The following is a 21,043-nucleotide window of genomic DNA, read 5'->3' on the forward strand; positions in this document are numbered from 1 at the left end:
AAGCTGTTCTTTGTGAATCAGTAAATCGATTTGGAGGATAAACAGATGGGTAGATGGATGGACAGATGGTTGGATAGATAGGTGAATGTTTGGGATCGATGGATAGATTTTTTTACATACTAGTCTTTCCTACTAGGTGCCCATCTCTGCACTAGGTGCCTCAAGTATTATGTAAATAGAATTTAAGACCCAAATTGAACCCTTAACAGGAAAAGGGTAAGGAGGGCTTGTGGTTTTTTTCCAGAATAATTATAAAGTATAAAGCTGGATTTAATGTTAACAGCATTAATGTCCAAGTTATATTGTGTCTGCTTTAGTATTATTACTCAGTTTTATTTCTGCTAGAATGGAGCTGACAGAATAAGTCCTAAGGACAGTTCCATTGTAAGGCAATTAGCAGTTCCATTGTAAGGTGGGGGGGGTGGTATAGCACAAGTGGTAGAGTTCCTACTTAGCATGCATGAAGTCCTGGGTTCAATCCCTAGTACCTTCTCAAAAAAACAAAAAAACAAAAAACCTAATTACCACCCCCCCCCGAAAACCAAAGTCCACTGTAAGGTGATCCTTCCCTGATTCCATGGAAAAGATTTTTCTTAAGTTTTCCCCTCCCTTGTGATTTAAAATGGGTAAAGAAACAGGACAGTATTACATTTATGGAAACTTCTTGAAGTATAGATTCTTTGAATTCATTGCAGGAATTATGAGATAATGTAGTTTTCAACCTTTCCTGACATCTAGAGCTGCATGGTCCAACATGGGAGCCACTAATCACATGTGCTTATTTAAATTTAGATTTAATTTAAATAAAACTAAAAATTTAGTTCCCTAGTCACACCAGCCACATGTCAAGTGCTCAGTGCCATGTGTGATTCTGTCAGACAGCTCAGATACAGAATATCTTCATCATTGCAGAAAGTGCTGTTGGACAGTGCAGCAGAGAGTTCACTCTGTGTCTTGGGGTCCAAATTTCTTTCCCATGATCCGTGTTAGCTGCTCTCTTTCATCGAGGGTATCAGGAATTCCTCAGATAGGCAAGTATCAGATGCATCCCAGCTGCACGGGCTCTTCCTGTCTGTAAAGTATCTTATATTGGAATACACTCAAAGATGAAGAGGGAAGAATACAGGCAACCCAATACAATCACTAGTCACAGGCTTGGGGACTTCAGGCGTCCCATTGATGAGGTTTTGAGACTCTCTGTAGGATGCATGTGGGGTTCACTTTCTGGGTCCGCATTATGAACTTCTGTCTGGTCCTTCCATTCTCTTTTGCCAGGCACTCTGCCATCTGCCAGTCTAACTTTTTACTTTCCTATCTCAAAACTCACCAGAACAAACACTGCTCAAGCTAAATTCTTACTGTCTCCCACGTGCACTGCCTGACTTCTCCCCTCTTTGACTTCATTTCCCCTCCCTGATGGTTGGGCTCTTTCCTCCATCTGTCCAAATCCTACCAGTCTCTCAAGCCCTTCTCCTCTCTGAAGCATTTCCAGATCTGCTTTCACTGACTGTTTTCCCCTTCCCAAGATATTTTTGCCTATAAGTTTCATTAAATAGTGAATCTAGCCTACCTTGTACTACTGGGTCCTTTTCATAGATGTACTTTCCACCTCCTTAATCATGTGGGAAGCTCCATGGGGTCTGCGCCTGCTGCGACACCCAGGCCCACCTTCCATCTAGTAAGATGACCATACTACAGCTGGGTTGATGTTTGAGCAGTGACAAAATGATAAAGTTCAGCAGCTACAAGTAGAAATCATCTTAAAGTTCGAGCCCATGGAAATGGTGTTCTGAGACTCAGTTTACAACAATGGGGGAGTGGATTCCCCACATATCCAACAAGCAGTTCTCAGAATACCAGCTAGGTGTCTGAGAATTCAACTCATTTCTGACACTGTCAACCAGAGGTAGCATCGGATCCCACTGGTTGAGAACTCAGTCCTACAAGACTGCATTCCACTCCCCCCACCCCCTTCAGATGCCAGTCACAAACCTATGCTTCCGACCAACTGGCTAAAAATCAGATTCCCACAACCCCATCTCCTCAGGTTCCATTAATTTGCTAGTGCGACTCACAGAACTCAGAAAACCATGTTACTTATTAAATCACTGGTTTATTATAAAAGGTGACAGTGCTTTTATCCTCAGGACAGCCAAATGGAAGAGATACACAGGGCAAGGTATGGGGAAAGGGCACAAAGCTTCCATGTCCTCTCCAGGGGTGCCACTCTTCTCAAATCTCTCCATGTATTCAACTGGGACGCTTTCCCAACCCTGTGCTTTTGGGTTTTTATGGCAGCTTCATTACATAGTCGTGACTGATTAAACCACTGGCCATTGGCAATTGATTCAACCTTCAGCCCCTCCTCCCTCCCAAAAGGTCTAAGGATGGGACTGGAAGTTCCAACCTTCTAATCACCTGGTAGAGTCTCTTGGTGACCAGCCCCATTTGAGTGCTTTCTAAAAGTCACTCTATTAACATAACAAAGACACCTGTATTACTCTCTACACACTGAGGCAATTCCAAGGGTTTTAGGAGCTGTGAGCCAGGGACTATGAACAAAGATGAAATACATATGAGAAATAGATGTTTGGTCATCTGAATGACCAAATATACATTTCTAAATGACAGTTTCTCACCGTGTTTGACACAGAGGCCAAAAGTAGTGATATAATTTGGCCTTTTTACCACAAATTCAGGGTAGAGTCAGACTAGGACCTCCAAGTCCCAATTTCTTCAGGGGCTCTGAAAAATTTTCTTCAGAAACCATCAAACAGAGTCTGATTCCATTTCCCTTCTCTGCTCAGTGGGAGCTACTGATCCTCAAACCCTGCTGTTCTGAGGGAGGTACCCTGAGTTAATCCAAGCTGGTCCTCTTCCAAGGGGATCATCTCAGTGATTCCAAAGGGTCCTCTACTGTTCTACAAGCTCAGCTTCACTGATTCCAGGGAGACTGGCCCTTTCTCCCAAGAGAGGACGATTGAATTTCTTGTAAAACATCTTTCTCAGAAAGTCTTTCTGTTGGAGGAGTTTACATGAGCCGCCAGTCCATGACTCCTCTAGAGGGTGATTTTTCTGAAGCACATGCTACGTCTCTGGAAGGAATCTCAGCTGGTGCCTCCGCACAGTGATGGGTCTGTCCCAGCTGCTGGCGGCCTCTTGGGTGTCAGAGGGCAGGTGCAATGGACGTGGGCTTTCCCAGCAAGACGTTAGAGGGCTGTGGGGAGAAGGGCAGCACCCTCTCACACATTATCTCTTAAAGTGGTAGACTTTTATGTGGTTAATTATCATTTCTGGCAACTTAAAATGCACGGAGGTAAAAAAAAGGCTCATACTTAATCATGCAGCAGAGCAGAGACTGAAAGGTCTCCCTGGTGAGTTTTTTTGAACTGTGCTTATCAATACCATCCTTTGAAAATAGACTAAATTTGCATTTTTGCACTTGTAAATCCTCTTGGTGTGTGGTGGTTGCATAAATTCTCTCTTAATTAAAGCACATGTTTTGCAGAATAAAAGAAAAAAGTTTCTTCATTCCTTTTGCTACTTCCCAGTATTAGACAAAGGGATTTTGTTTATTACAGTCATCTTTGAAATTCTGGTTATTAAGTATTAGATTAGTATTTGATATTTGCTGCTACTTGAAATGATTTGATCTGCCTAGTAACCCCGAACAGGCTGCTGGTTCATTTTACACATTGAATGTCACCTTCTGTAGGAGGACCTCATTGACCACTCAGTCTAAAGGAATGACCAGCACTCTTCTACCATCCAGTTCCTTCTTTCAGGTTGATTGAGGTGTAATTTACATACAGTATAAACTTTTAGGTGTGCATTTCTATGAATTTTCACAAACTTATACTGTCAGGTAACAACCACAATCAAAATACAGAACAGTCCCCCAGTTCTCTTATGTCCCTTCATAGTCTATCTCCTTCCTCTACCCAGAAGGGGTTTTTATTTCCTCCACATCCAAACTCTTTAGTTTCTAACCTCCATTACACACTAAGTTAATCTTACAGAAAATAAAGCCCCTGGTAGCCCCTGATCTTTTCCAAAATATCATATGAATAACATCATACAGTCTGTAGTTGTTTGAGTCTGGCTTCTTTCAACTCAAGTTGTTGCATCTGTCAGTAGTCTGTTCCTTTTTACTGCTGAGTAGTTGTCCATTGCATGGCTAGACTAGTTTATCTGTTCTTCAGTTAGTGAGTGTTAGGGTTGTTTTCAGTTTTGAGTGATCATGAATCAAGCTGTCATAAACATTCAGTTTTTGTAGGGATGGATGTCTTAATTTCTCTTGGGTAAATATCCACTTTTATTTCCTTGAGAATTATTTTGCTCATTTGTTTGTTTATCTGTTTACTGTCTGTCTCCTACCACTAGAATATAAGCTCCAAAAAAAAAAAAAAAAGGAGGCTATGGCTATTAGCATATTCTGTGACATTAGGACAGTCCCTAACCTGTGGTACGTGCTTGAGAAGAGTTTGTTGAGTACCTGAATGGATGGATACAAGAAGGAAGGAATAAAGGAAGGAATGAATTCTGGTAGATTCTATGTCCATGTTGCTGCAAATGGCAGAATTTCATTCTTTTTATGGCTGAGTAGTATTCCATTGTACAAATATACCACATCTTCTTTATCTAGTCATCTGTCTATGGACGCTTAGATTGCTTCCAGATCTTGGCTATTGTAAATATTGCTGCTATGAATATTGGGGTGCATGTGTCTTTTTGAACTAGTAGTTTTGTTTTTTTCTTTTTTTGGATATATACTCAGGAGTGGAATTGCTGGGTCATATGGTAGTTCTGTTTTTAGTTTTTCAAGAAACCTCCCTACTGTTTTCCACAGTGGCTGCACCAAATTACATTCCCACCAAAAGTGTACAAGGGTTCCCTTTTCTCCACGTCCTCACATTTGTGTTCTTTCTGATGACGGCCATTCTAAAACGTGTGAGATGACATCTCATCGTGGTTTTGCTTTACATTTCCCTGATGTTTAGCAATGTTGAGCATCTTTTCACGTGCCTTTTGGGTGATATCTTTTTATATAGAGAAATGAGAAAGATAACAGTCTTCTAGCATGTTTGATTCAAATTGACTTATTGCTAATGAGAGGTTTGAAAAGTTTCTCTCAGCTTCATAACTCATTATTGGTAATGTCATATAAATGTTTAGGGCTATTATCAAATGTTGAGGATTATCTAAGAAAGCCACTATCAAGTTTCTTTCCTATACTAGCTGTAAAATTTCACAGCATTTCAAGTTTTCTTGTACCTTGAGTAATCTTAAATACTCATTTAATTAATGATGCCCATTAACCTTTCTGCCATGAATGTCTTTGCATTATGAGTTTTAAGTTAACTTCATCAATGCTGGTATTTTGTGGGTATGCATAATATGAGTGACTTCACACAAACGTATTTGCTATTTGTAATTTGGTAACAGATTTCTGCCCTATAAACACAGACACTCTGATAAACTTGATTTTGCTGATATAGTTGGGTTTAAACTGACCATTTTATTATTCATTTTTTGTTGGTCTTACCTGTTTCATAATCCCTTTTCTCTCCCTTCTTGCCATCTTTTAAATAAATTAAACATTTTAATGATTCTATCCTCCCCCAGGGCCCCAGGATGAATTTGTTAGTTATACAAACTCTTAATATTTTTTAGGGGCTACCCTAGTGTTTACAACACATACCTTTGACTTAATAAATTTTACTGTAAATTAGAACTTTCCCACTTCCCAGACAAGGGTAGTAGGCCACTTTAACTTCATTCTAATTCCCTCCTGCATTTTTCTTTTTTTTGGTTATTGTTCCATATTTCAATTCTCTCCATGTTTTAAAACCCTCAAGACGTAATGTTAATTGTTTTTACATATACTTACATTTACTTACATATCTGCCTTTAGATTTATTTCTGTATTCACCTTTTCATGCTCTCCATTCCTTCCTGCATGTCTGTGACATCATCTGAGATCATTTTACTTCTGCCCAGAGACTGCCCTTCAGTGTTTCACTTCATGTAAGTCTAATAGGGATACATTTTCTGGTTTCATTTGTCTGGAATTGTCTTTATTTGTTGTAATTTGGGGAGGATATCATCACTGGGCATAGAATTCTTATCTTTCCCACTTTGCAGTTGCCATTCCACTGTGAAGTCAGATAGTTTCATTGTAGCTCCTTTAAAATTATTGATTTTTTTCCTCTTTGACTGATTTTAAGATGTTTCTCTTTATCTTTGGTTTTCAGCAGCATTATTATGAAGCACTTAAGTGTGGTTTTCTTTGTATTCTTCCTGCTTGAGATTCATAGCTTTTTTCTTAAATCTGTGACTTGAAGATTTTAGCCACATTTGGAAAGTTCTCAGCCATTACAACTTCAAAGATTGCTTCTGTCCCATTCTCTTTTTTCCTCTCCTTCTTTATGCTGTGTACATATAAATAGAATAACTGCAGGTTAACTTCAAGCTTTTCAAGTTTTTTTTCCCCTTTTGGTTGTTTTTGCTTTTATTGAGGCAGGCAGTTTTATGCTTGGGTCAGGCCTCTGTGACCGGAAACTATTTTAAACGCAATTTCATTTCACCACTTCACCCATACATTTCTATTACCTTTCTGTATTTTCCATTTGTTTTTCTCACAGTACTTCAGTCTGGCCATTTTTCAGCTCATGAATCCTTTCTTCAGCTGTGTCTAGTCTGCTTCTGAAGCTTCAATTTAATTCTTAATTTCAGTTATTGGATATTGCAATTCTTGAATTTCTATTTAGTCTTATTTAATCACCCAATTTCTTGAATTAGTCCTAATATATTATAAACTCCCTCTTGGGTAACTCTAACATGTGGAATCTCTAGAAGTCTGTTTCATTTATATATTTCCTCTCTTGTTTTTTGGTCATTTTGTTTTGTCTCCTGGTATACAAAGCAATTTTAGTTTGACTACCTGATTTTGTGTATGAAGAATTATAGATAATTTGGGGCTCTGGATGGTATTATCTTCCACAAAAGATTAGCTTTTGCTTCTTCCGGGCAGGTAGGAGGTGGCAGTGCATCTAACCGAAACAGGGATTGAGCAGATTGGAGGCTGGGCTTTGGTCTTTGTGAGAATTGCTCTGTTTCCGGTTCACCTGTACTGCTAGAGTGTACCCCTTTGGGCATCTTAACTGTAAGCCTGGGGGGGGGGCGGTTACCTGGATACCTCTCTTTGGTGGGCCCTGAACTCCATTTATTATTCCTCTTCATCCTGAAACCGCTAGTAGCTCTTCTCAGCTCTCATTTTCTCTGCTACTGCTTGAAATTTGGTAAATGCTGTAAGGGGAAAGTGATGCTGAATAACAGCTTCATCTCTTTGTGCTTCCCTTCTCCCTAGGATTTTGGTCCCTCAAGTCCTTACTGCCTTGGTATTTCTCTGATGTTTTGGAAGAGATTGTCTGCCTTTTCATTTCAGAAGAGTAGGTCAGCATCAAGCTAAGTTGCCATGATCAGAAGTGGAGAATCCTGTACCACCTCTTCTTAAAGACCTGATCTGCTGTCCCCGAAGCTATCCACATACCAGTTCCTCTAGAGAGGAGTACAGAACTACCTAGTCAGATGTGGGGAATCAGCATTTAGAGTCTCAAATTAAATCAGCAATTTAGATTTAGAGAAATGAGCTCTGGCTAACCTTAAAGTGAGTAAGTCAGGAATCTCAGCTGAGGCCTGCAGCAGTGGACACTGCCAAGTATCATAGGTACATCAAAGTCTCTGGGATCTTTCAACTTGGCCAGGACTCTTAGCCCCAATAAGCAGGAGCTAGAGCCAACATTTAGTTACGCAGTGATTGATAACAGCTGAAATTTCATGGGACCAGCAGGGCCAAAAAGGTTGCTAAGGTACACGTCTTTAAATTTCACTTCTTTATTACTTTTTCTTTTTTTGTCTTGTATTCAGACCAGTTGGCCAGTGGTGATGGCTAAAGGTTACATAGGAAAGAAATAGGGGGAAAATGCGAAATGCAGCACATAAAGGAATTTATTTCCAATGTGAGAAGAATTTACTGTGACAATAATATGTCCGTGTGACTCACTTATTTCTAGGTTGTCTACATAGAAATAGAATAATTAAAGATCAACTTAAAGCTTTTCAAGGTTTCTTTTTTCTGTTTGGTGGTGGTGCTTTTTATTGTCAGGCAGTTTCATACTAGGGTCAGGCCTCTGTTATGAGAACTATTTTAAACACAATTTTAAAAAATATAAAATTATGTAAAAACAAAATTACGGTGGTTTCTCCATGAGAACATATGGGAAATGCGTATTTCTTTTAAAATAAATGGTGATCAAGACAGATTGTTAAGAATTTCATGATTTTCTTTTCCCCTACCACTTTAAATGATTGGAAACATCACAGAAGAGCAGAAAAAACAGAATTTGATCTTTTCTTTCCTAGATTGTCAACAGAAGTGAAATTGAAGGTTAAAATGATGGCTTCAGGAATACATACATATACTACAGGATGAAGATAAATGTAGTCAGTATTTATTTTCAAGCATGTTTCACTTGTGCTTTAAAAAAGCCTGTGAATCTGAAGTGCTATAGACTTGGATCCAGAGACAGAGGTTCTAGTCTTGGTTCTCATCTAACTGGCTGTGGGACCCCTATGGACACCAGTTTCCTCTTCTTCAAGTTAAGGAAATGGGACTTGAGTTTTATATTCCGTAGTTAGATATAAAGTAGGTTTCTAATCAAACATGTACTCACGTGTCTGTACCATGATGACAGCGTTTAATCTGTTCTGAGTGCTCCACCAAGGGGAATAGACATATGTGAATATCATTCTCTTGTTCTTTAAGGGCTTTACTTGAGTATATCTCATTTCCTCAACTAGATTTTAAATCCTTTGTGGCCTGGGGCTTTTATATCCATAGCGCCAAGCATAGCCTGAGATACTAAATTAGTATTTTAATGTGCTGATAAATTAACTTAGCATCCTGAGCCATGAGGGTTTAATATTGGAAGACCAGCAGCAGAGGTTAGTGGCCTGTCTCTTCATTATCACAAATTAGTGAGTCTAACAGGTGGTGCTATGTGAAATGGAAGACGGGCTTTCCTCTGTCTAAAGAAGGAACCAACAGCTTCGGTGTGGACAGGGAGAGAACAAGAGAAATGGGAGCCCTGGTCATACATTCAGTGCACATAGGACAGGGGCCGGGAAACCTTTTCTGTAAAGGGCTGTATAGTGAACATTTTCCTCTTTGTGGGCCGTAAGGTCCTTGTTGCAACCACTCAGCTCTGCCATTATAGCAGAAGAGTAGTCATAGACATGATGTAAGTAAATGGTCATGGCTGTATCACAGTAAAATCTTATATATGGACACTGAAATGTGAATTTCACGATGGTAATTTTCATGTCATGAAATCTTTTGATTTTTTTCCCCAGCCATTTAAAATGTCAAAACCACTCTTAGCTCGTGGGCCATATGAAAACAGGCAGAAGGTCATGTGTGGCCAGTGGGCCTTAGTTTGCTGTCCCTGATACAGAAGCCTGTGTACACTTGCTGAGGTGGTCATTTAGCAGAGAGAGTTCCCTATTTAAATGGAGTGGGACGTAGGGGAATCCATGACCCCTGTCCAGTTAGCCAGGACAGACTTCCTAGGTGATATCATAAAAATACAGGTCATATGGCTGTGTGATGCTTTCTGGTATCATATCAGGCACATTAGCTTTGGGATCATCAAAAAACTGAGTCAAGCCAACATCTTTAAGCCACATGTCTTTTCCAGCATGCCTTGGGTCCTCTGTGACACTAACAGTTGTTTAAATGAAGAAAATGGGACTTTTAAATCCAGGCTTAGCTGGATTCCAGCTCCCATGGGAGGTGGGCATGGGGACAGAGCCTTCCTGTTGGGGAAGTAAAGATAGAAACAGATGCTGTGCTTCTCACTACCTCCTCTAATGTTCCACCATCAGGCACGGTGCTGCCTCCTCTAAGCTCTTTTCATGCTAGGCTCATGTAAGCAAGTCACTTAAAAATTGTTAAAAAGAGGAATTGTGCTCAGGGAGAATCATTTCCTCAGTACCCCCAGGGATTCTTCTGGGCTTGAAATGGTTAGAGAAGTAGGAAGTATTTGGGTTACAGGAGATCTCCTGGGAAAAGCCTAATAAGATTGGTGTCCAGAGTGATTTGGGGCAAGTGGACTTAAGAGGAGGGTTTGGCTAGAAGCATGTCAGCGGGGGTATAGGTTATTTTGAGCATCATGAACCCATTTCCTTGTCTGAAAGTAAGACATTACAGGCCAGACAAATTGGGTGCACAGTTCTAGATTTTTAGTTTTCATTATATATTTATTCAAAAAATAGAATAGGCGTAAAATGAACAAGACATGGACTCAACCCTTAAGAAACTCATAGTCCTGTGATGCAGGGTGCATGAGCCTTTTTAATTTCCAGGATGGAATGAGAGAAGATGTCACTAAGCGTCCAGGGCTTATGCTGCTTTTGACCTCTTCTGTACCTAGTACAGGGCCGTGCAAAAGTAGGTGCTTAAGACATGTTTTTGATTATTAAAAGTGCTAGTTTTTCATGAGTGAAGATGTTTCATTTCATTTAGACAGGATGTATTGCACTGGAGCTAATCCCAGGAGGGATCTGTGAAAGCAGGGTCGTTACCCTCTAGTGACTAGAGGGGCTCCTTAGAGCTGAATGGACATGGTGCCCAGAGAAGCCAGCTGGCATCTGCAGAGCGCCCCTGCTGGTTAGAGGGGTCACAGGCATCCTGAGGCAGATGCTCTTAGGCTATAGATCCTCAAAAAAGATACAAAATTGTATGCTCTGGATTCTGTATAAAAGACAAAGAAATATTGGAAGGAAAGACATCAAAACATCACATGTAAGGTTTATGGATGATTTCTTCTTCTAAGAATTCTCTGTCTAAATTTCTACAATGAGCTGTTAATTAAACTTTTCAACTGAAAAAAGTCATTCAAATGAACTAACTGCCTCTAGACTGCCTTCCTGGAGGACGTCTTTGCTGACTCTAAGCAAACTTTTCCAGTTGGTTCTCAAGATACCCCCAAAGTTTCAGGGTGACAAACTTACAAACTCCCTCCCTCCTTCTTCCTTCCTTTCCTTCTTTCTTAATTTTATTGTGGCAAAATATACATAACATAAAATTTACCATTTTAATCATTTTAAAGTTCACAGCTCAGTGATCTTAAGTACATTCATGTTGTTGTGCACTTATCACCACATCCATCTCCAGAATTTTTTCATCTTCCTAATCTGAAACTCCATACTCAAACAATAGCTCTCCTTTCTTTCTTTCATTTTATTTTTCTCTTTCTTTTTTTCTGTCTTTCATTTATTATGTTTTTGAGGTTCACATTTAATAAAGAACTGTTCATAATGAGGGTAAATTCAAAAGCATTGAATTTGATTGATAAGATGTCTTGAGTTTGAGCCCTGAGTCTTCTAATTGTCAACTGTGTGACTTTGAGCAAATTACTCTACAGGCCTCACTTTTCTAATCTGTAAAAAGGGAATAAGTGTATTTACTTTTAATATTTCATAGGAGTGTTGTAATTTTTATAATGGTAAACTTTTATAATGTGTTTTATAATGGTGAAAAAATATGTTGACTTCTTTATGAGCTGTTAGAATTTGCAATCAAAAGAGTGAGTGTACCATTAACATGATTGTTGTTTATGTTTATAAGGGAGCCAAGAGGGCTCCCTTTCAACCAGTTGATGTTCTAGTGGACAGTCACTTGAAACGTGTTGGGAGTTGTACCAGGCACACAATAAGTGTGAAGAAATTTTTGTTAAATAAAAATTAAAAAAATAAAAAGAAACTGAGACAGCATGCTTATACACAAATAGCTAATTGTGGAAGTGGGAGTAGAACACAGTGTGGCTCCAAGTCTTCATCCAGTCCCTCTCTCTCCCTGTCCTGGGCTACTTCACCACTAGCGTTACCTCCCTGACATGGCCAGGATCAACCCCCGGGTGAGGAGACTCAATAAGCCACACAGTTGGGTCACCATTTCCCCATGTATAAAACCTCTCACAAAAGATTATTTAAATATGGTGGTGTTAAATTGTTATAATTAGACACAATGATTCATATGCCATGGTGATATTTTTGAGCTGTCATGATTTTCATTTTGAAAAAAAAGATAATGCATTTTATTGAGATAATTTAGGAATTTAGAATTTCTATTTTTATCCCCAATAATTTGAAATATGTTTAAAAACTGAAATTGTCTCATTTTCTATATATATGTTTGGTAAATTGACTGGACCAGGAGAAGAACATAGTGGATGCTGTTGGTGGACCCTGGAGGTCAATTACAGACCTGGACTTTCTGTATTTCTCGGGCCGAGGGTGATCCTGGCCAAGGGGAGGTTTGGGGCAGAGGCCGGAGTGCCCCAGAATTAACACCACAGGACAGTTTTCAACCAACGAGGGATGGGAGTTGGTGGGTAAAAACCCCAGCCTCTTCACCCATTGGTGGCAAGTTCCAGAATGTGCTCACCACAGTCTCTCAGGGGGTCCCCAGCAGGCCTGTGCTCCAGGTGCCCTGCGTGGTCCCCTTCTATCCCGTCCCTGCCCCACTTCCCCACTCCCTCGCTGTGCTTCCAGAGAGCCCCTCCCAAATAAACTACATGCACCTAAATCGTTGTCTCAAGGTCTTTCTGGAGGTGAATGACAATTTATGACTCAGAGTCTATTATACCCTCCACCCTAGAGTACAGGTGATTTTTTTTTTCTGTCTTTGTGATTTTTCCCCATTCTCTGTGTATCTTCTATGCCACGCAGTAGAGTAAATGCAGACTGTGTCTAACTTCAATTTGCAGATGGGATTTATAAGTGTTCTTCAAACTTTCTGGCTCATAAATAGCTGAAAAAGTCTAACAAGTTATAAATATATGTTCCTCCCTCCATAACATTTTTGAGGAATGGCCTACAAACAACTTATGCCAGGATGTTTGCACATCTACTGAAATTTACCTGGGTTACTGCTTTCCTTTGTCATTGTAAACATACCCACTGGCAACTGTAATATTTCATCTTGCTTATACCCCTTCTGACGGGCTCCCTTACAAGATTAGCGCTGAGCTTTGGAATTAGATCATCCTGCTGAAACCCATTTTGGGCCCAGGGGTCAATAGTTACTCAACTCTTTCTGCCAAAGCACCGTCAGATGTCCACCAGTTGCTTGCATCTCTCTTCCCGTTTTATACGTCAGCTTCTACATCCCTTATATCCCAGAACCAGTACCTGTACTTCTGAAACCCTCCCCGCATCAATGACTCTTTCTCTAGCCTCCTTCCAGCCTTTGGTTTTTAGTCCTTCCCTGGTTGGTGCCTTTTTGCCTCTGCTCCAGGGTCTCATTCAGATGGCCTTTTTAGGCCCTGAGGCCTCTGAATATATGAAAGAGCCCAGACTTCACTCTAGGCCTCAGGCCATGAAGAACCTCAGGATGAGTATATAGGGGTGAAAAGGCAGGAGATTAAGTATAACAGACTCAAGGGAGAACAAGAATTTTGGGTCTGCCCAGAAATACACTACTTTCAACATGGCTGCAGCAGGTGGGGAGCAGACATTCTGATCATTTCTTTGGTTTTCTCCCTTAATTCCAATACCAGTGAAGGGGAGCAGAATTTGCCACCTCAAAATGTGCCTCTTTGGCCCAAGGATTATTTTAAGCTGCTTATTTTTAAGAGAGCAGACAGAGGTGAAGATCTAAAAACTGAGTAGCAGTTACCCTCCTATGAGAGATGTTTACATTTATAAGGAAAATCTCCATTTGTAAGGGTGTCTCCCTCTTGGTACCAGATTACCTGGTCAACCACAGGACCATCATGATAGGAAACAGCAGGGCCTAGGAGTGTAGACTTAGGGGACAGCCCCTGCCTGGGCTCAAATCTTGTCTCCAATGCTTAGCACTGATGGCCTGGGAAAAGTTACTTTGCCTAATCCATTATCTGTAAAAGAGCAATAATATTAGTACCTGCCCCATAGAATTGTTGTGAGGATAAAAAGTGACAATTTAAACAAGACTCATAGCATAGTTACCTGATCCATAGAAAGTCTCAGTAAGTTTTAGCATTATTATTGTTGTTGTTCTTAACAGACTCAATCTAACTGAAACCCAGGTACAGAATGGTCTTATTCCTCTGCAATCTGTTACAAGAAAAAAATTCCCACATGGTAGTTGTAAAGTAAGCCTTTGAAGAAAGTAAATATTTACAGGTCTAACTGCCAGCAGCCCTTGCCCCCCAGATGTCTCCTCCATCTGCTGGAGAAATAAAGAAAAATGCCTTTATTGGGAAACAGAGCCTTTCTTCCATAATCAGAGGTAGGACTCTCATAAGGAAGGTGATCTCATTGACTTCAATCCATACTAAAGAAAGGCTGACATGCACTCCCCTCCTCAAAGAAGGGTTTGATCTCAGGGAGGCAGTGGGCTTCTATGGGAAGAGAACACCATGGAGAGGAAATTTTGATTCACAAAAAGGTGACTTCAGGACTTTCCTCAGGGTTGGTGGGTGGATCCATGATCTATATCTTAATCTCTCTGAAGAAACTGAGAAAAAGAAAAGGCATGATTACACTTCGTAAGGTAGATCTAGATCCTCTGCCCTGGCCTGAGTTTAAAGCTTGCTTCCTCCAGAGACAGGTCTTCACTGCAGACCCTTAGAAAGCCCCCTGAAACCTTTGCTAAATTTTCTGGAAAGTGTGTTCTGGGACACTGGACCCCAAAGTGGGGTTCATGTCTACTTATATTGATTTTTATTTAAAAAGAAGGATGAACTAAAAGTTAATACTATGTAGTATCCATATTGAAGCTGTCCCTGTCACCGAGTCCACGTCAGAGGATCCCTTGTTGTCTATAGTTCAGGCAGCAGAAGTAGGGGTCCCACCATGTACAGGTATCAACAGTGACCTTACTCTTCCCTGCACTTTCAGAAGATGGAGAGGCATTGCATACTGACGCATGCTTGTGCATAATTAACCTCCCCAAATGGACAAGTGGCTTAAAAATATTCCTTCCAAAACAAACCAGAGCAAAACCAACCCCCACAGACTGTAGGTGATATAAAAATTGTGAGTTCAAGAGACCAATCTGAACATAACAGAGAAGACAACTCCCTCATTCTTGGTAGAGGCGCTAATCAGATATGACTCATGCAGTCACACTATAGTTATAATAAAGTTTTCTGATGACAAAAGGGTATACTGTTAATAAAATATATAACATATTATTTTAAAATTATTTTACTGTTAGTTCATCTTTTTAAAATTCTGTATTTTAGTGTATGTTTCCCCCCCAGCCTGTTTATAAACTCCTGTATAATACCCACCCACATTCCACAATTAAGATTTCCTAGACTTTGTTCTCACTTTCTAGTGTGTATGTGTGTGTGTGTTTTGTTTTATTTTGCTGAACTCTGGAAAGTAAGGTCCAAACATCCTGAACTTTCACTCCTAAGTATATCACTGGGTATTTCCTGAGGACAAGGACACTCTTCTACAAAACCCAATGCCATTAGCATACTTAATGAATTTAACAATAATTCCTTAGTACCATCTAATATGTAACCCATAATCAAATTTCCCCCATGGTCCCAAAAATATCTTTTGTAGCTTTTCTTTTTCCTAAATCCAGGATCAAATCAAGGTGTATACATTGCATTCACTTGTTATATCTTTCTTTTTTTTTTTCCAGTTGTTTTGAGATATAATTGACACATAACATTATATAAGTTTAGGGTATAGAACATAATGCTTTGACATATGTAAATGCTGTGAAAAAGACTACTTGTTATATTTGTTTAATCTCTTTTAAGGTAGAATAGTAGCTCCCCTACATTCTTCTGAAAAAACAGTGTTGACTGTTTTGATGAATCCAAGCCAGTTATCTTGTAGAATGTGCCAGGATTGGATTTGTCTGATTGTTTCCTCCTAGTTAGATTCAAGTGAAAAATTGGGGACAAGAATACTGCTTAGGCAATGTTATGTCTTCCCGTTTCTTTGCATCAGGAAGCACATGATTGCAGATTGTCCTGCTACTGGTGATGCTAAGTTTGATCAGGGCCGCTTTACAAATTTCCTGGGCCCTTTGCACTTTTACCTTCATGGGATCCTTTATCCATAAAAAATACTAAAAATCATATTTTATAATTGTATTGGCACAATTATAAATATAATCCAAGATGCATTATATTCATTTTTTTCTTCTGATTTTAAAAGAAATTAAAACATTTTCCTGAGCCCCTAAAGGTATCATGGGCCCCAGACCTTGTGCCTGCTTGGCCTGATGAAGTTCACTGTGGGGTTTGACCACTTGATTAGAGAGAGGGGTGACCTCTGGATCTCCCCAACATAAAGGTACATTTTCCCTTTGTAATTAGATAGTAATCCGTGGGGAGACTCTTCGAGACTGTGAATATCTTGTTCCCCTAAAGCCTCTCCCTCTGGTTTTATCATTTTTGCCTGAATCAGTTATTTATTACATTGAAGGTTGCAGGAATTACCTCCTGTCCAGGAGTGAGAATACTTAGGTGCAAAGAGTCCATGATTTATCCAAGATCATAAAGCTAGTGTGTAGAATCACCATTAGGAACTAGATCTCTCTGCTTCCAAGTTCACAGTAGAGCCCAGAGGAAACTGGAGTATATTAAGAAGGAGTGAAAAAGAACATTGTATTTATTTGGCCCAGAGAGAAGAACAGAAAGGCATGACTAATCTGTTACATACTTAAAGATAACGGTTAGATGAGCACCCAGAATCAGCAAGCTCTTCACTTGCAGAGTAAGAGCTCAAAGGAGAGAAGACTCCACTGCTCTGGATTATAGTCATTTCACAAACCAGTTAATAATTGCCTCACATTTCTTCAGAAAAGTTCTTGGCGTTATTCTTAGGGGAGAATAAAGCCAGTGTTTAATAGTCTTGTCAAATCTTATTAGGTATTAGGATTCTAATTTAAATGCTGACAGTGTGTCAATTACCCTCAAGACCATTTTAGTTAATTTCATTTTCTCAGTCCTCTCCAGGTAGTGTATGCATTAGTATTGTAATGGAGATTTTAAAATTTTGTTGTTCAACAATTGCTACAGACTTCAGTAGGTAATTATGGACAAATAAGGGCTGAAATACTGTATCCTTAAAAATAAATAAACTGCCCGTATTTGAATAAAAGACATACCTTTCTGTGGGCAAAGGTTTCCAACCCTGGGTTTGGACGCCAGCTACTTCCACTTGCCAAGAATCCCTTTGACACATTAATCTTGCACAGAGAACGTTTTTTGACCTTTGCAGTGTTTGCATGAGAAAAATGAAGCACACAAGTTTTCAGAAGTGGGAAGCAATTGTCTTCAGCCCTATAGTATCAGAGGAGTGAATTTGTCAGTCTGTGGAAGAATGATTCTTACTAAGTGTGTGAAAGTGAATCTGCTCTTGCTTGTTTGTGAGAAGTTGAAAATAAAAGACACATCTGCAAATCACATGTTATTAATCAATTAATTAGCAAGTATTTGCTGAGCCTCTATTTGAAATAAGTGATATGCAGAACAGAGGACCTGGAGCATTTAAGTGATATGGAAAGAAGGGAAGAGATGTAAGCTTCTGACCTCAGGAACTTATAAGAAAGTTAGGTAGAAAAGACATGCCCATGGAAAGCTAGCAAACAATTCAAGATAGTGCATAGTAAGCACGAAACGAGAAGAGTAAAATTAGACAGGTTGGGAAAAGGAATGGAAAGTATGGAGGCCTAGATTGGTCAACAAATCTTCAAAATAATACTTCGAAGCTGAAATTTGGAAGGATAGGATTCAAATGGATGGAGACTCTGGGAATGGGTATGAAGAAAGGAGGGAGGCAGGGAAGTGATGGAGAATTTAAGAACAGGACATAGACTAGTCTTTCTTGAGTACAACCAGATGTTGACAGCTCATTCTTTCAGAGGGCAGCAAGTGGGGGAAGACCTATGCAAAATGATCATGGAAGTAAAATCTGATAACTTAAATGACCATCATGTTTAATTGTTCTAAAGTTCTTTTGTTGACAAAGATGGAGGCCACTCAAACTAACTCAAGTGAAAAGGGAATGCGAGAATTGTAAGACGGTAACAGGAGACTTCTTGAACATTCAAATGTAGTTCATGAGCCAGGAACCAAGGACCCTCTGTATGACTTAGGGCCGCATCATCTCAGCTTCTTCTTTTATGTCTACATCATTCATCTCTTTCTCTCTGTCTACCTACTTTGCTTATTCATTTTCCTTGACATCATAATCTTCCATTTCTAGCATCTGTGATTACTAACTATATCCTCTCAGTTTTTTAGTTTAAATATTTACGAGAAAGAGAGACTCTTTAGTAGCTGGCCAGGCAGTCTACTGACTGGTTTAGATGACTGAGTATCCACCCTGGTCCAACTAGGACTTAGGTCCATAGCAGTAATGAACTTGCAGACACCCTGATATCCTATATTAGATGTGCCATTCCCCTAGTCAGGGACAGTTAGATAAGCCACAGGCCTCGCTGAGCCCAGTGCACACGCCAGGTTCTGCTTCCTAAACTCGCCACTTAATAACTCACTCCCCCTTCCCTGGAGGGAGGCAGAAAGTGAGTGAGGGTTCAGGGTGTAGCCAAGAGTGGTAACTCAATGGAGGTTTAATTAACATGGAAACAAGTGGAAATAACTGTTCCTCTGTCACTGAAGTCCATTATATAAAAGAGTATCAGAGGCAGAACCCAGTGTTAACATAGCACTTTCAGCAATGAACACCCTCATGTTTGTGTGGTCCCAACTCATATCAAATTCCATACTGTAGCAGCTCATGCACAATTGATCAAATGTTTGTACAGTGTGTGCAGATCACAGTACCGGCTGATATGAAGATAGAAAAAGACACAGTCTTTGCCCACCAGAGGCTCATCCTCTTGTGGGTTCTCAGACAAGCAGACAGAAAATAGGTGTGCAGCCCACCATGCTATGTGTTGTATGGGGAGTTGTACCAGACATGGAGATACTCTGCTCAGATCTCCCTTGAAGAACAGACTCATTGCCCAACTATGGGGACTGTGGTTAGCTCACCACCTCCAGCTGTCGGCTCCTTCTGGGTCCACTTCAGTTTCAAGCTATGGTCATGTTCTTCTTGGGCAGTTCCTGCCCAATGACAGAACCAGGTAGTAACTGAGGTCAGACTGTTTCTGGGTGGCCCCAACCAATGACCAAGCAAGGTGGTGATACACCGGCTTGGTCATTTCCACCAAGATAGGACTCCTCCCTCCATTGGGCAGTCTTTGCTCCTGAGCTTCCCATTGGGCTAGTGTAGGGTGACCAGCTGTTCCGATTACTGGGACTGAAAATTTTCCCAGGATATAGGACTTTCAGTGTTAAAACTGGGAAATTTCTGGGCAAACTTGGTCACTTTCACTGGTATAAACCTTGTCAGGTTTGCATCAGGGTCTGACAGCTCCCTCTGCCCAGTCCTGCTTCCTCCCTTTTTCCCCACTGGTATTCCTAAATGATAAACTCTTTGTCCTCCTGACTTCATCTCAGTGTCTGCTTCCAAGAGCACGCAACCCAAGACAGGGGCACAGGTAGCAGCATGGAAACCAGGAAGGATCTAAATACTACAAGAGAAGATGAGGCTGAAAGAAAGTAGGGCAGGGGGAAGATTAATTTGACAATTACGGGGATGCTCTTGTGTATAACTTTTTCAGCAAACTGTTTGTTCTGCAACCTTTGAAAAAGAAAAGAGGCATATGTAAATACTTGGTGACTAAAGGTTTCCTAAACTGCATTTGAATACTCAAAATGAAGGCTTTGCCAAGAAAAAAAAAGCCAACATTCTTGTTCCTGTGTTCTTTGTTAAACATTCTTTGTTATTCATTTCTATGATCTAAGAAGAAAACTGAAAGGAGCTTCAGCTTTTCTGAGAGAATATGGCCAGAATGTTACTGCTGGAGAAAGTGCACAGCATCCTTCAGGGCTTGGACTAGGATAAGGTGAGCGAGGTGCTTGGGGTGCAACATTTAAGGAGACACTCAACTGTGAGTTCAGAGTCGAACCCGAGAATGAGCACCTCCTTAAGTATTGCACCTCAGGTGCCTAGCTGCCCTCACCCTAGTCCCAGCCCGGGCATCCACAATAATACTAGGCAACTTAACACAGAATGTTCCCTCTTTCCTGCCCCAGGTACAAAGCCATCGTACGGCCAATGGATATCCAAGCCTCCCATGCTTTGATGAAGATCTGCCTCAAAGCCGCACTGATCTGGATCATCTCCATGCTTCTGGCCATCCCAGAGGCTGTGTTTTCTGACCTACATCCCTTCCACGAGGAAAGCACCAACCAGACCTTCATTAGCTGTGCCCCGTACCCACACTCTAATGAGCTGCACCCCAAGATCCACTCCATGGCTTCCTTCCTGGTCTTCTACATCATCCCACTGTCCATCATCTCTGTTTACTACTACTTCATTGCCAAAAATCTGATCCAGAGTGCTTACAATCTACCCGTGGAAGGGAACATACACATCAAGAAGCAGGTGGGTGCTTAGGAGTGATTCATTTCCTCCTTGGGCGTTTGATGCCTTGCATTCCTTTTAGACTCCACTGACAAGTCCAGTAGTTAGGTGGTCACGTCGCCTGACTCTGCAATGAGAAGAGGTGAGTGATCTGCGACCAGATGGTAAATGGGAATGCCTAGCTGCAGAAGACCAGGGATTCAGGTGTTCTTCAGAATCCAGTTCTCTTATGAAAGACCTAAGCTAGGAGGTGTTGAGAACCTGAAAGATTTGGAGTATGGGTTTCTTTTTGAGAAATATCTGAAAAAGTGTTGTTTTAAAAAATAAAATAAAATGTTGAGGCTTACAGGGATATGACTTCTTTAAACTCCAATCACGTTGTTTGGATACGAAGAGGGTTACCACATGTGATAAAGCAGAAGGGGCAGGAAAATGAGGCCAGTTGAAGAAAAAGAAATAGTTTGATTAAGATGGGTTCGCATTGATGTGAGTTCAAATCCAGACTTCCTGACTTACTCACTTACCCTCT

The 21,043-nt window shown here is 40.4% G+C and overlaps 1 protein-coding gene across 1 annotated transcript in view; it reads left to right on the plus strand.

The window, feature by feature from the left end:
* GRPR (gastrin releasing peptide receptor) overlaps positions 1 to 21,043 on the plus strand; it is a 33,046-nt gene that overhangs the window by 4,238 nt on the left and 7,765 nt on the right. The window contains exon 2 of the mRNA XM_006218968.4: positions 20,184 to 20,535. Within this exon, the coding sequence (XP_006219030.1) occupies positions 20,184 to 20,535 (352 nt within the window). The remainder of the gene's footprint in view (positions 1 to 20,183; positions 20,536 to 21,043) is intronic.

This window comes from Vicugna pacos, chromosome X (assembly GCF_048564905.1).
Source record: "Vicugna pacos chromosome X, VicPac4, whole genome shotgun sequence".
NCBI classification, from domain to species: domain Eukaryota; kingdom Metazoa; phylum Chordata; class Mammalia; order Artiodactyla; family Camelidae; genus Vicugna; species Vicugna pacos.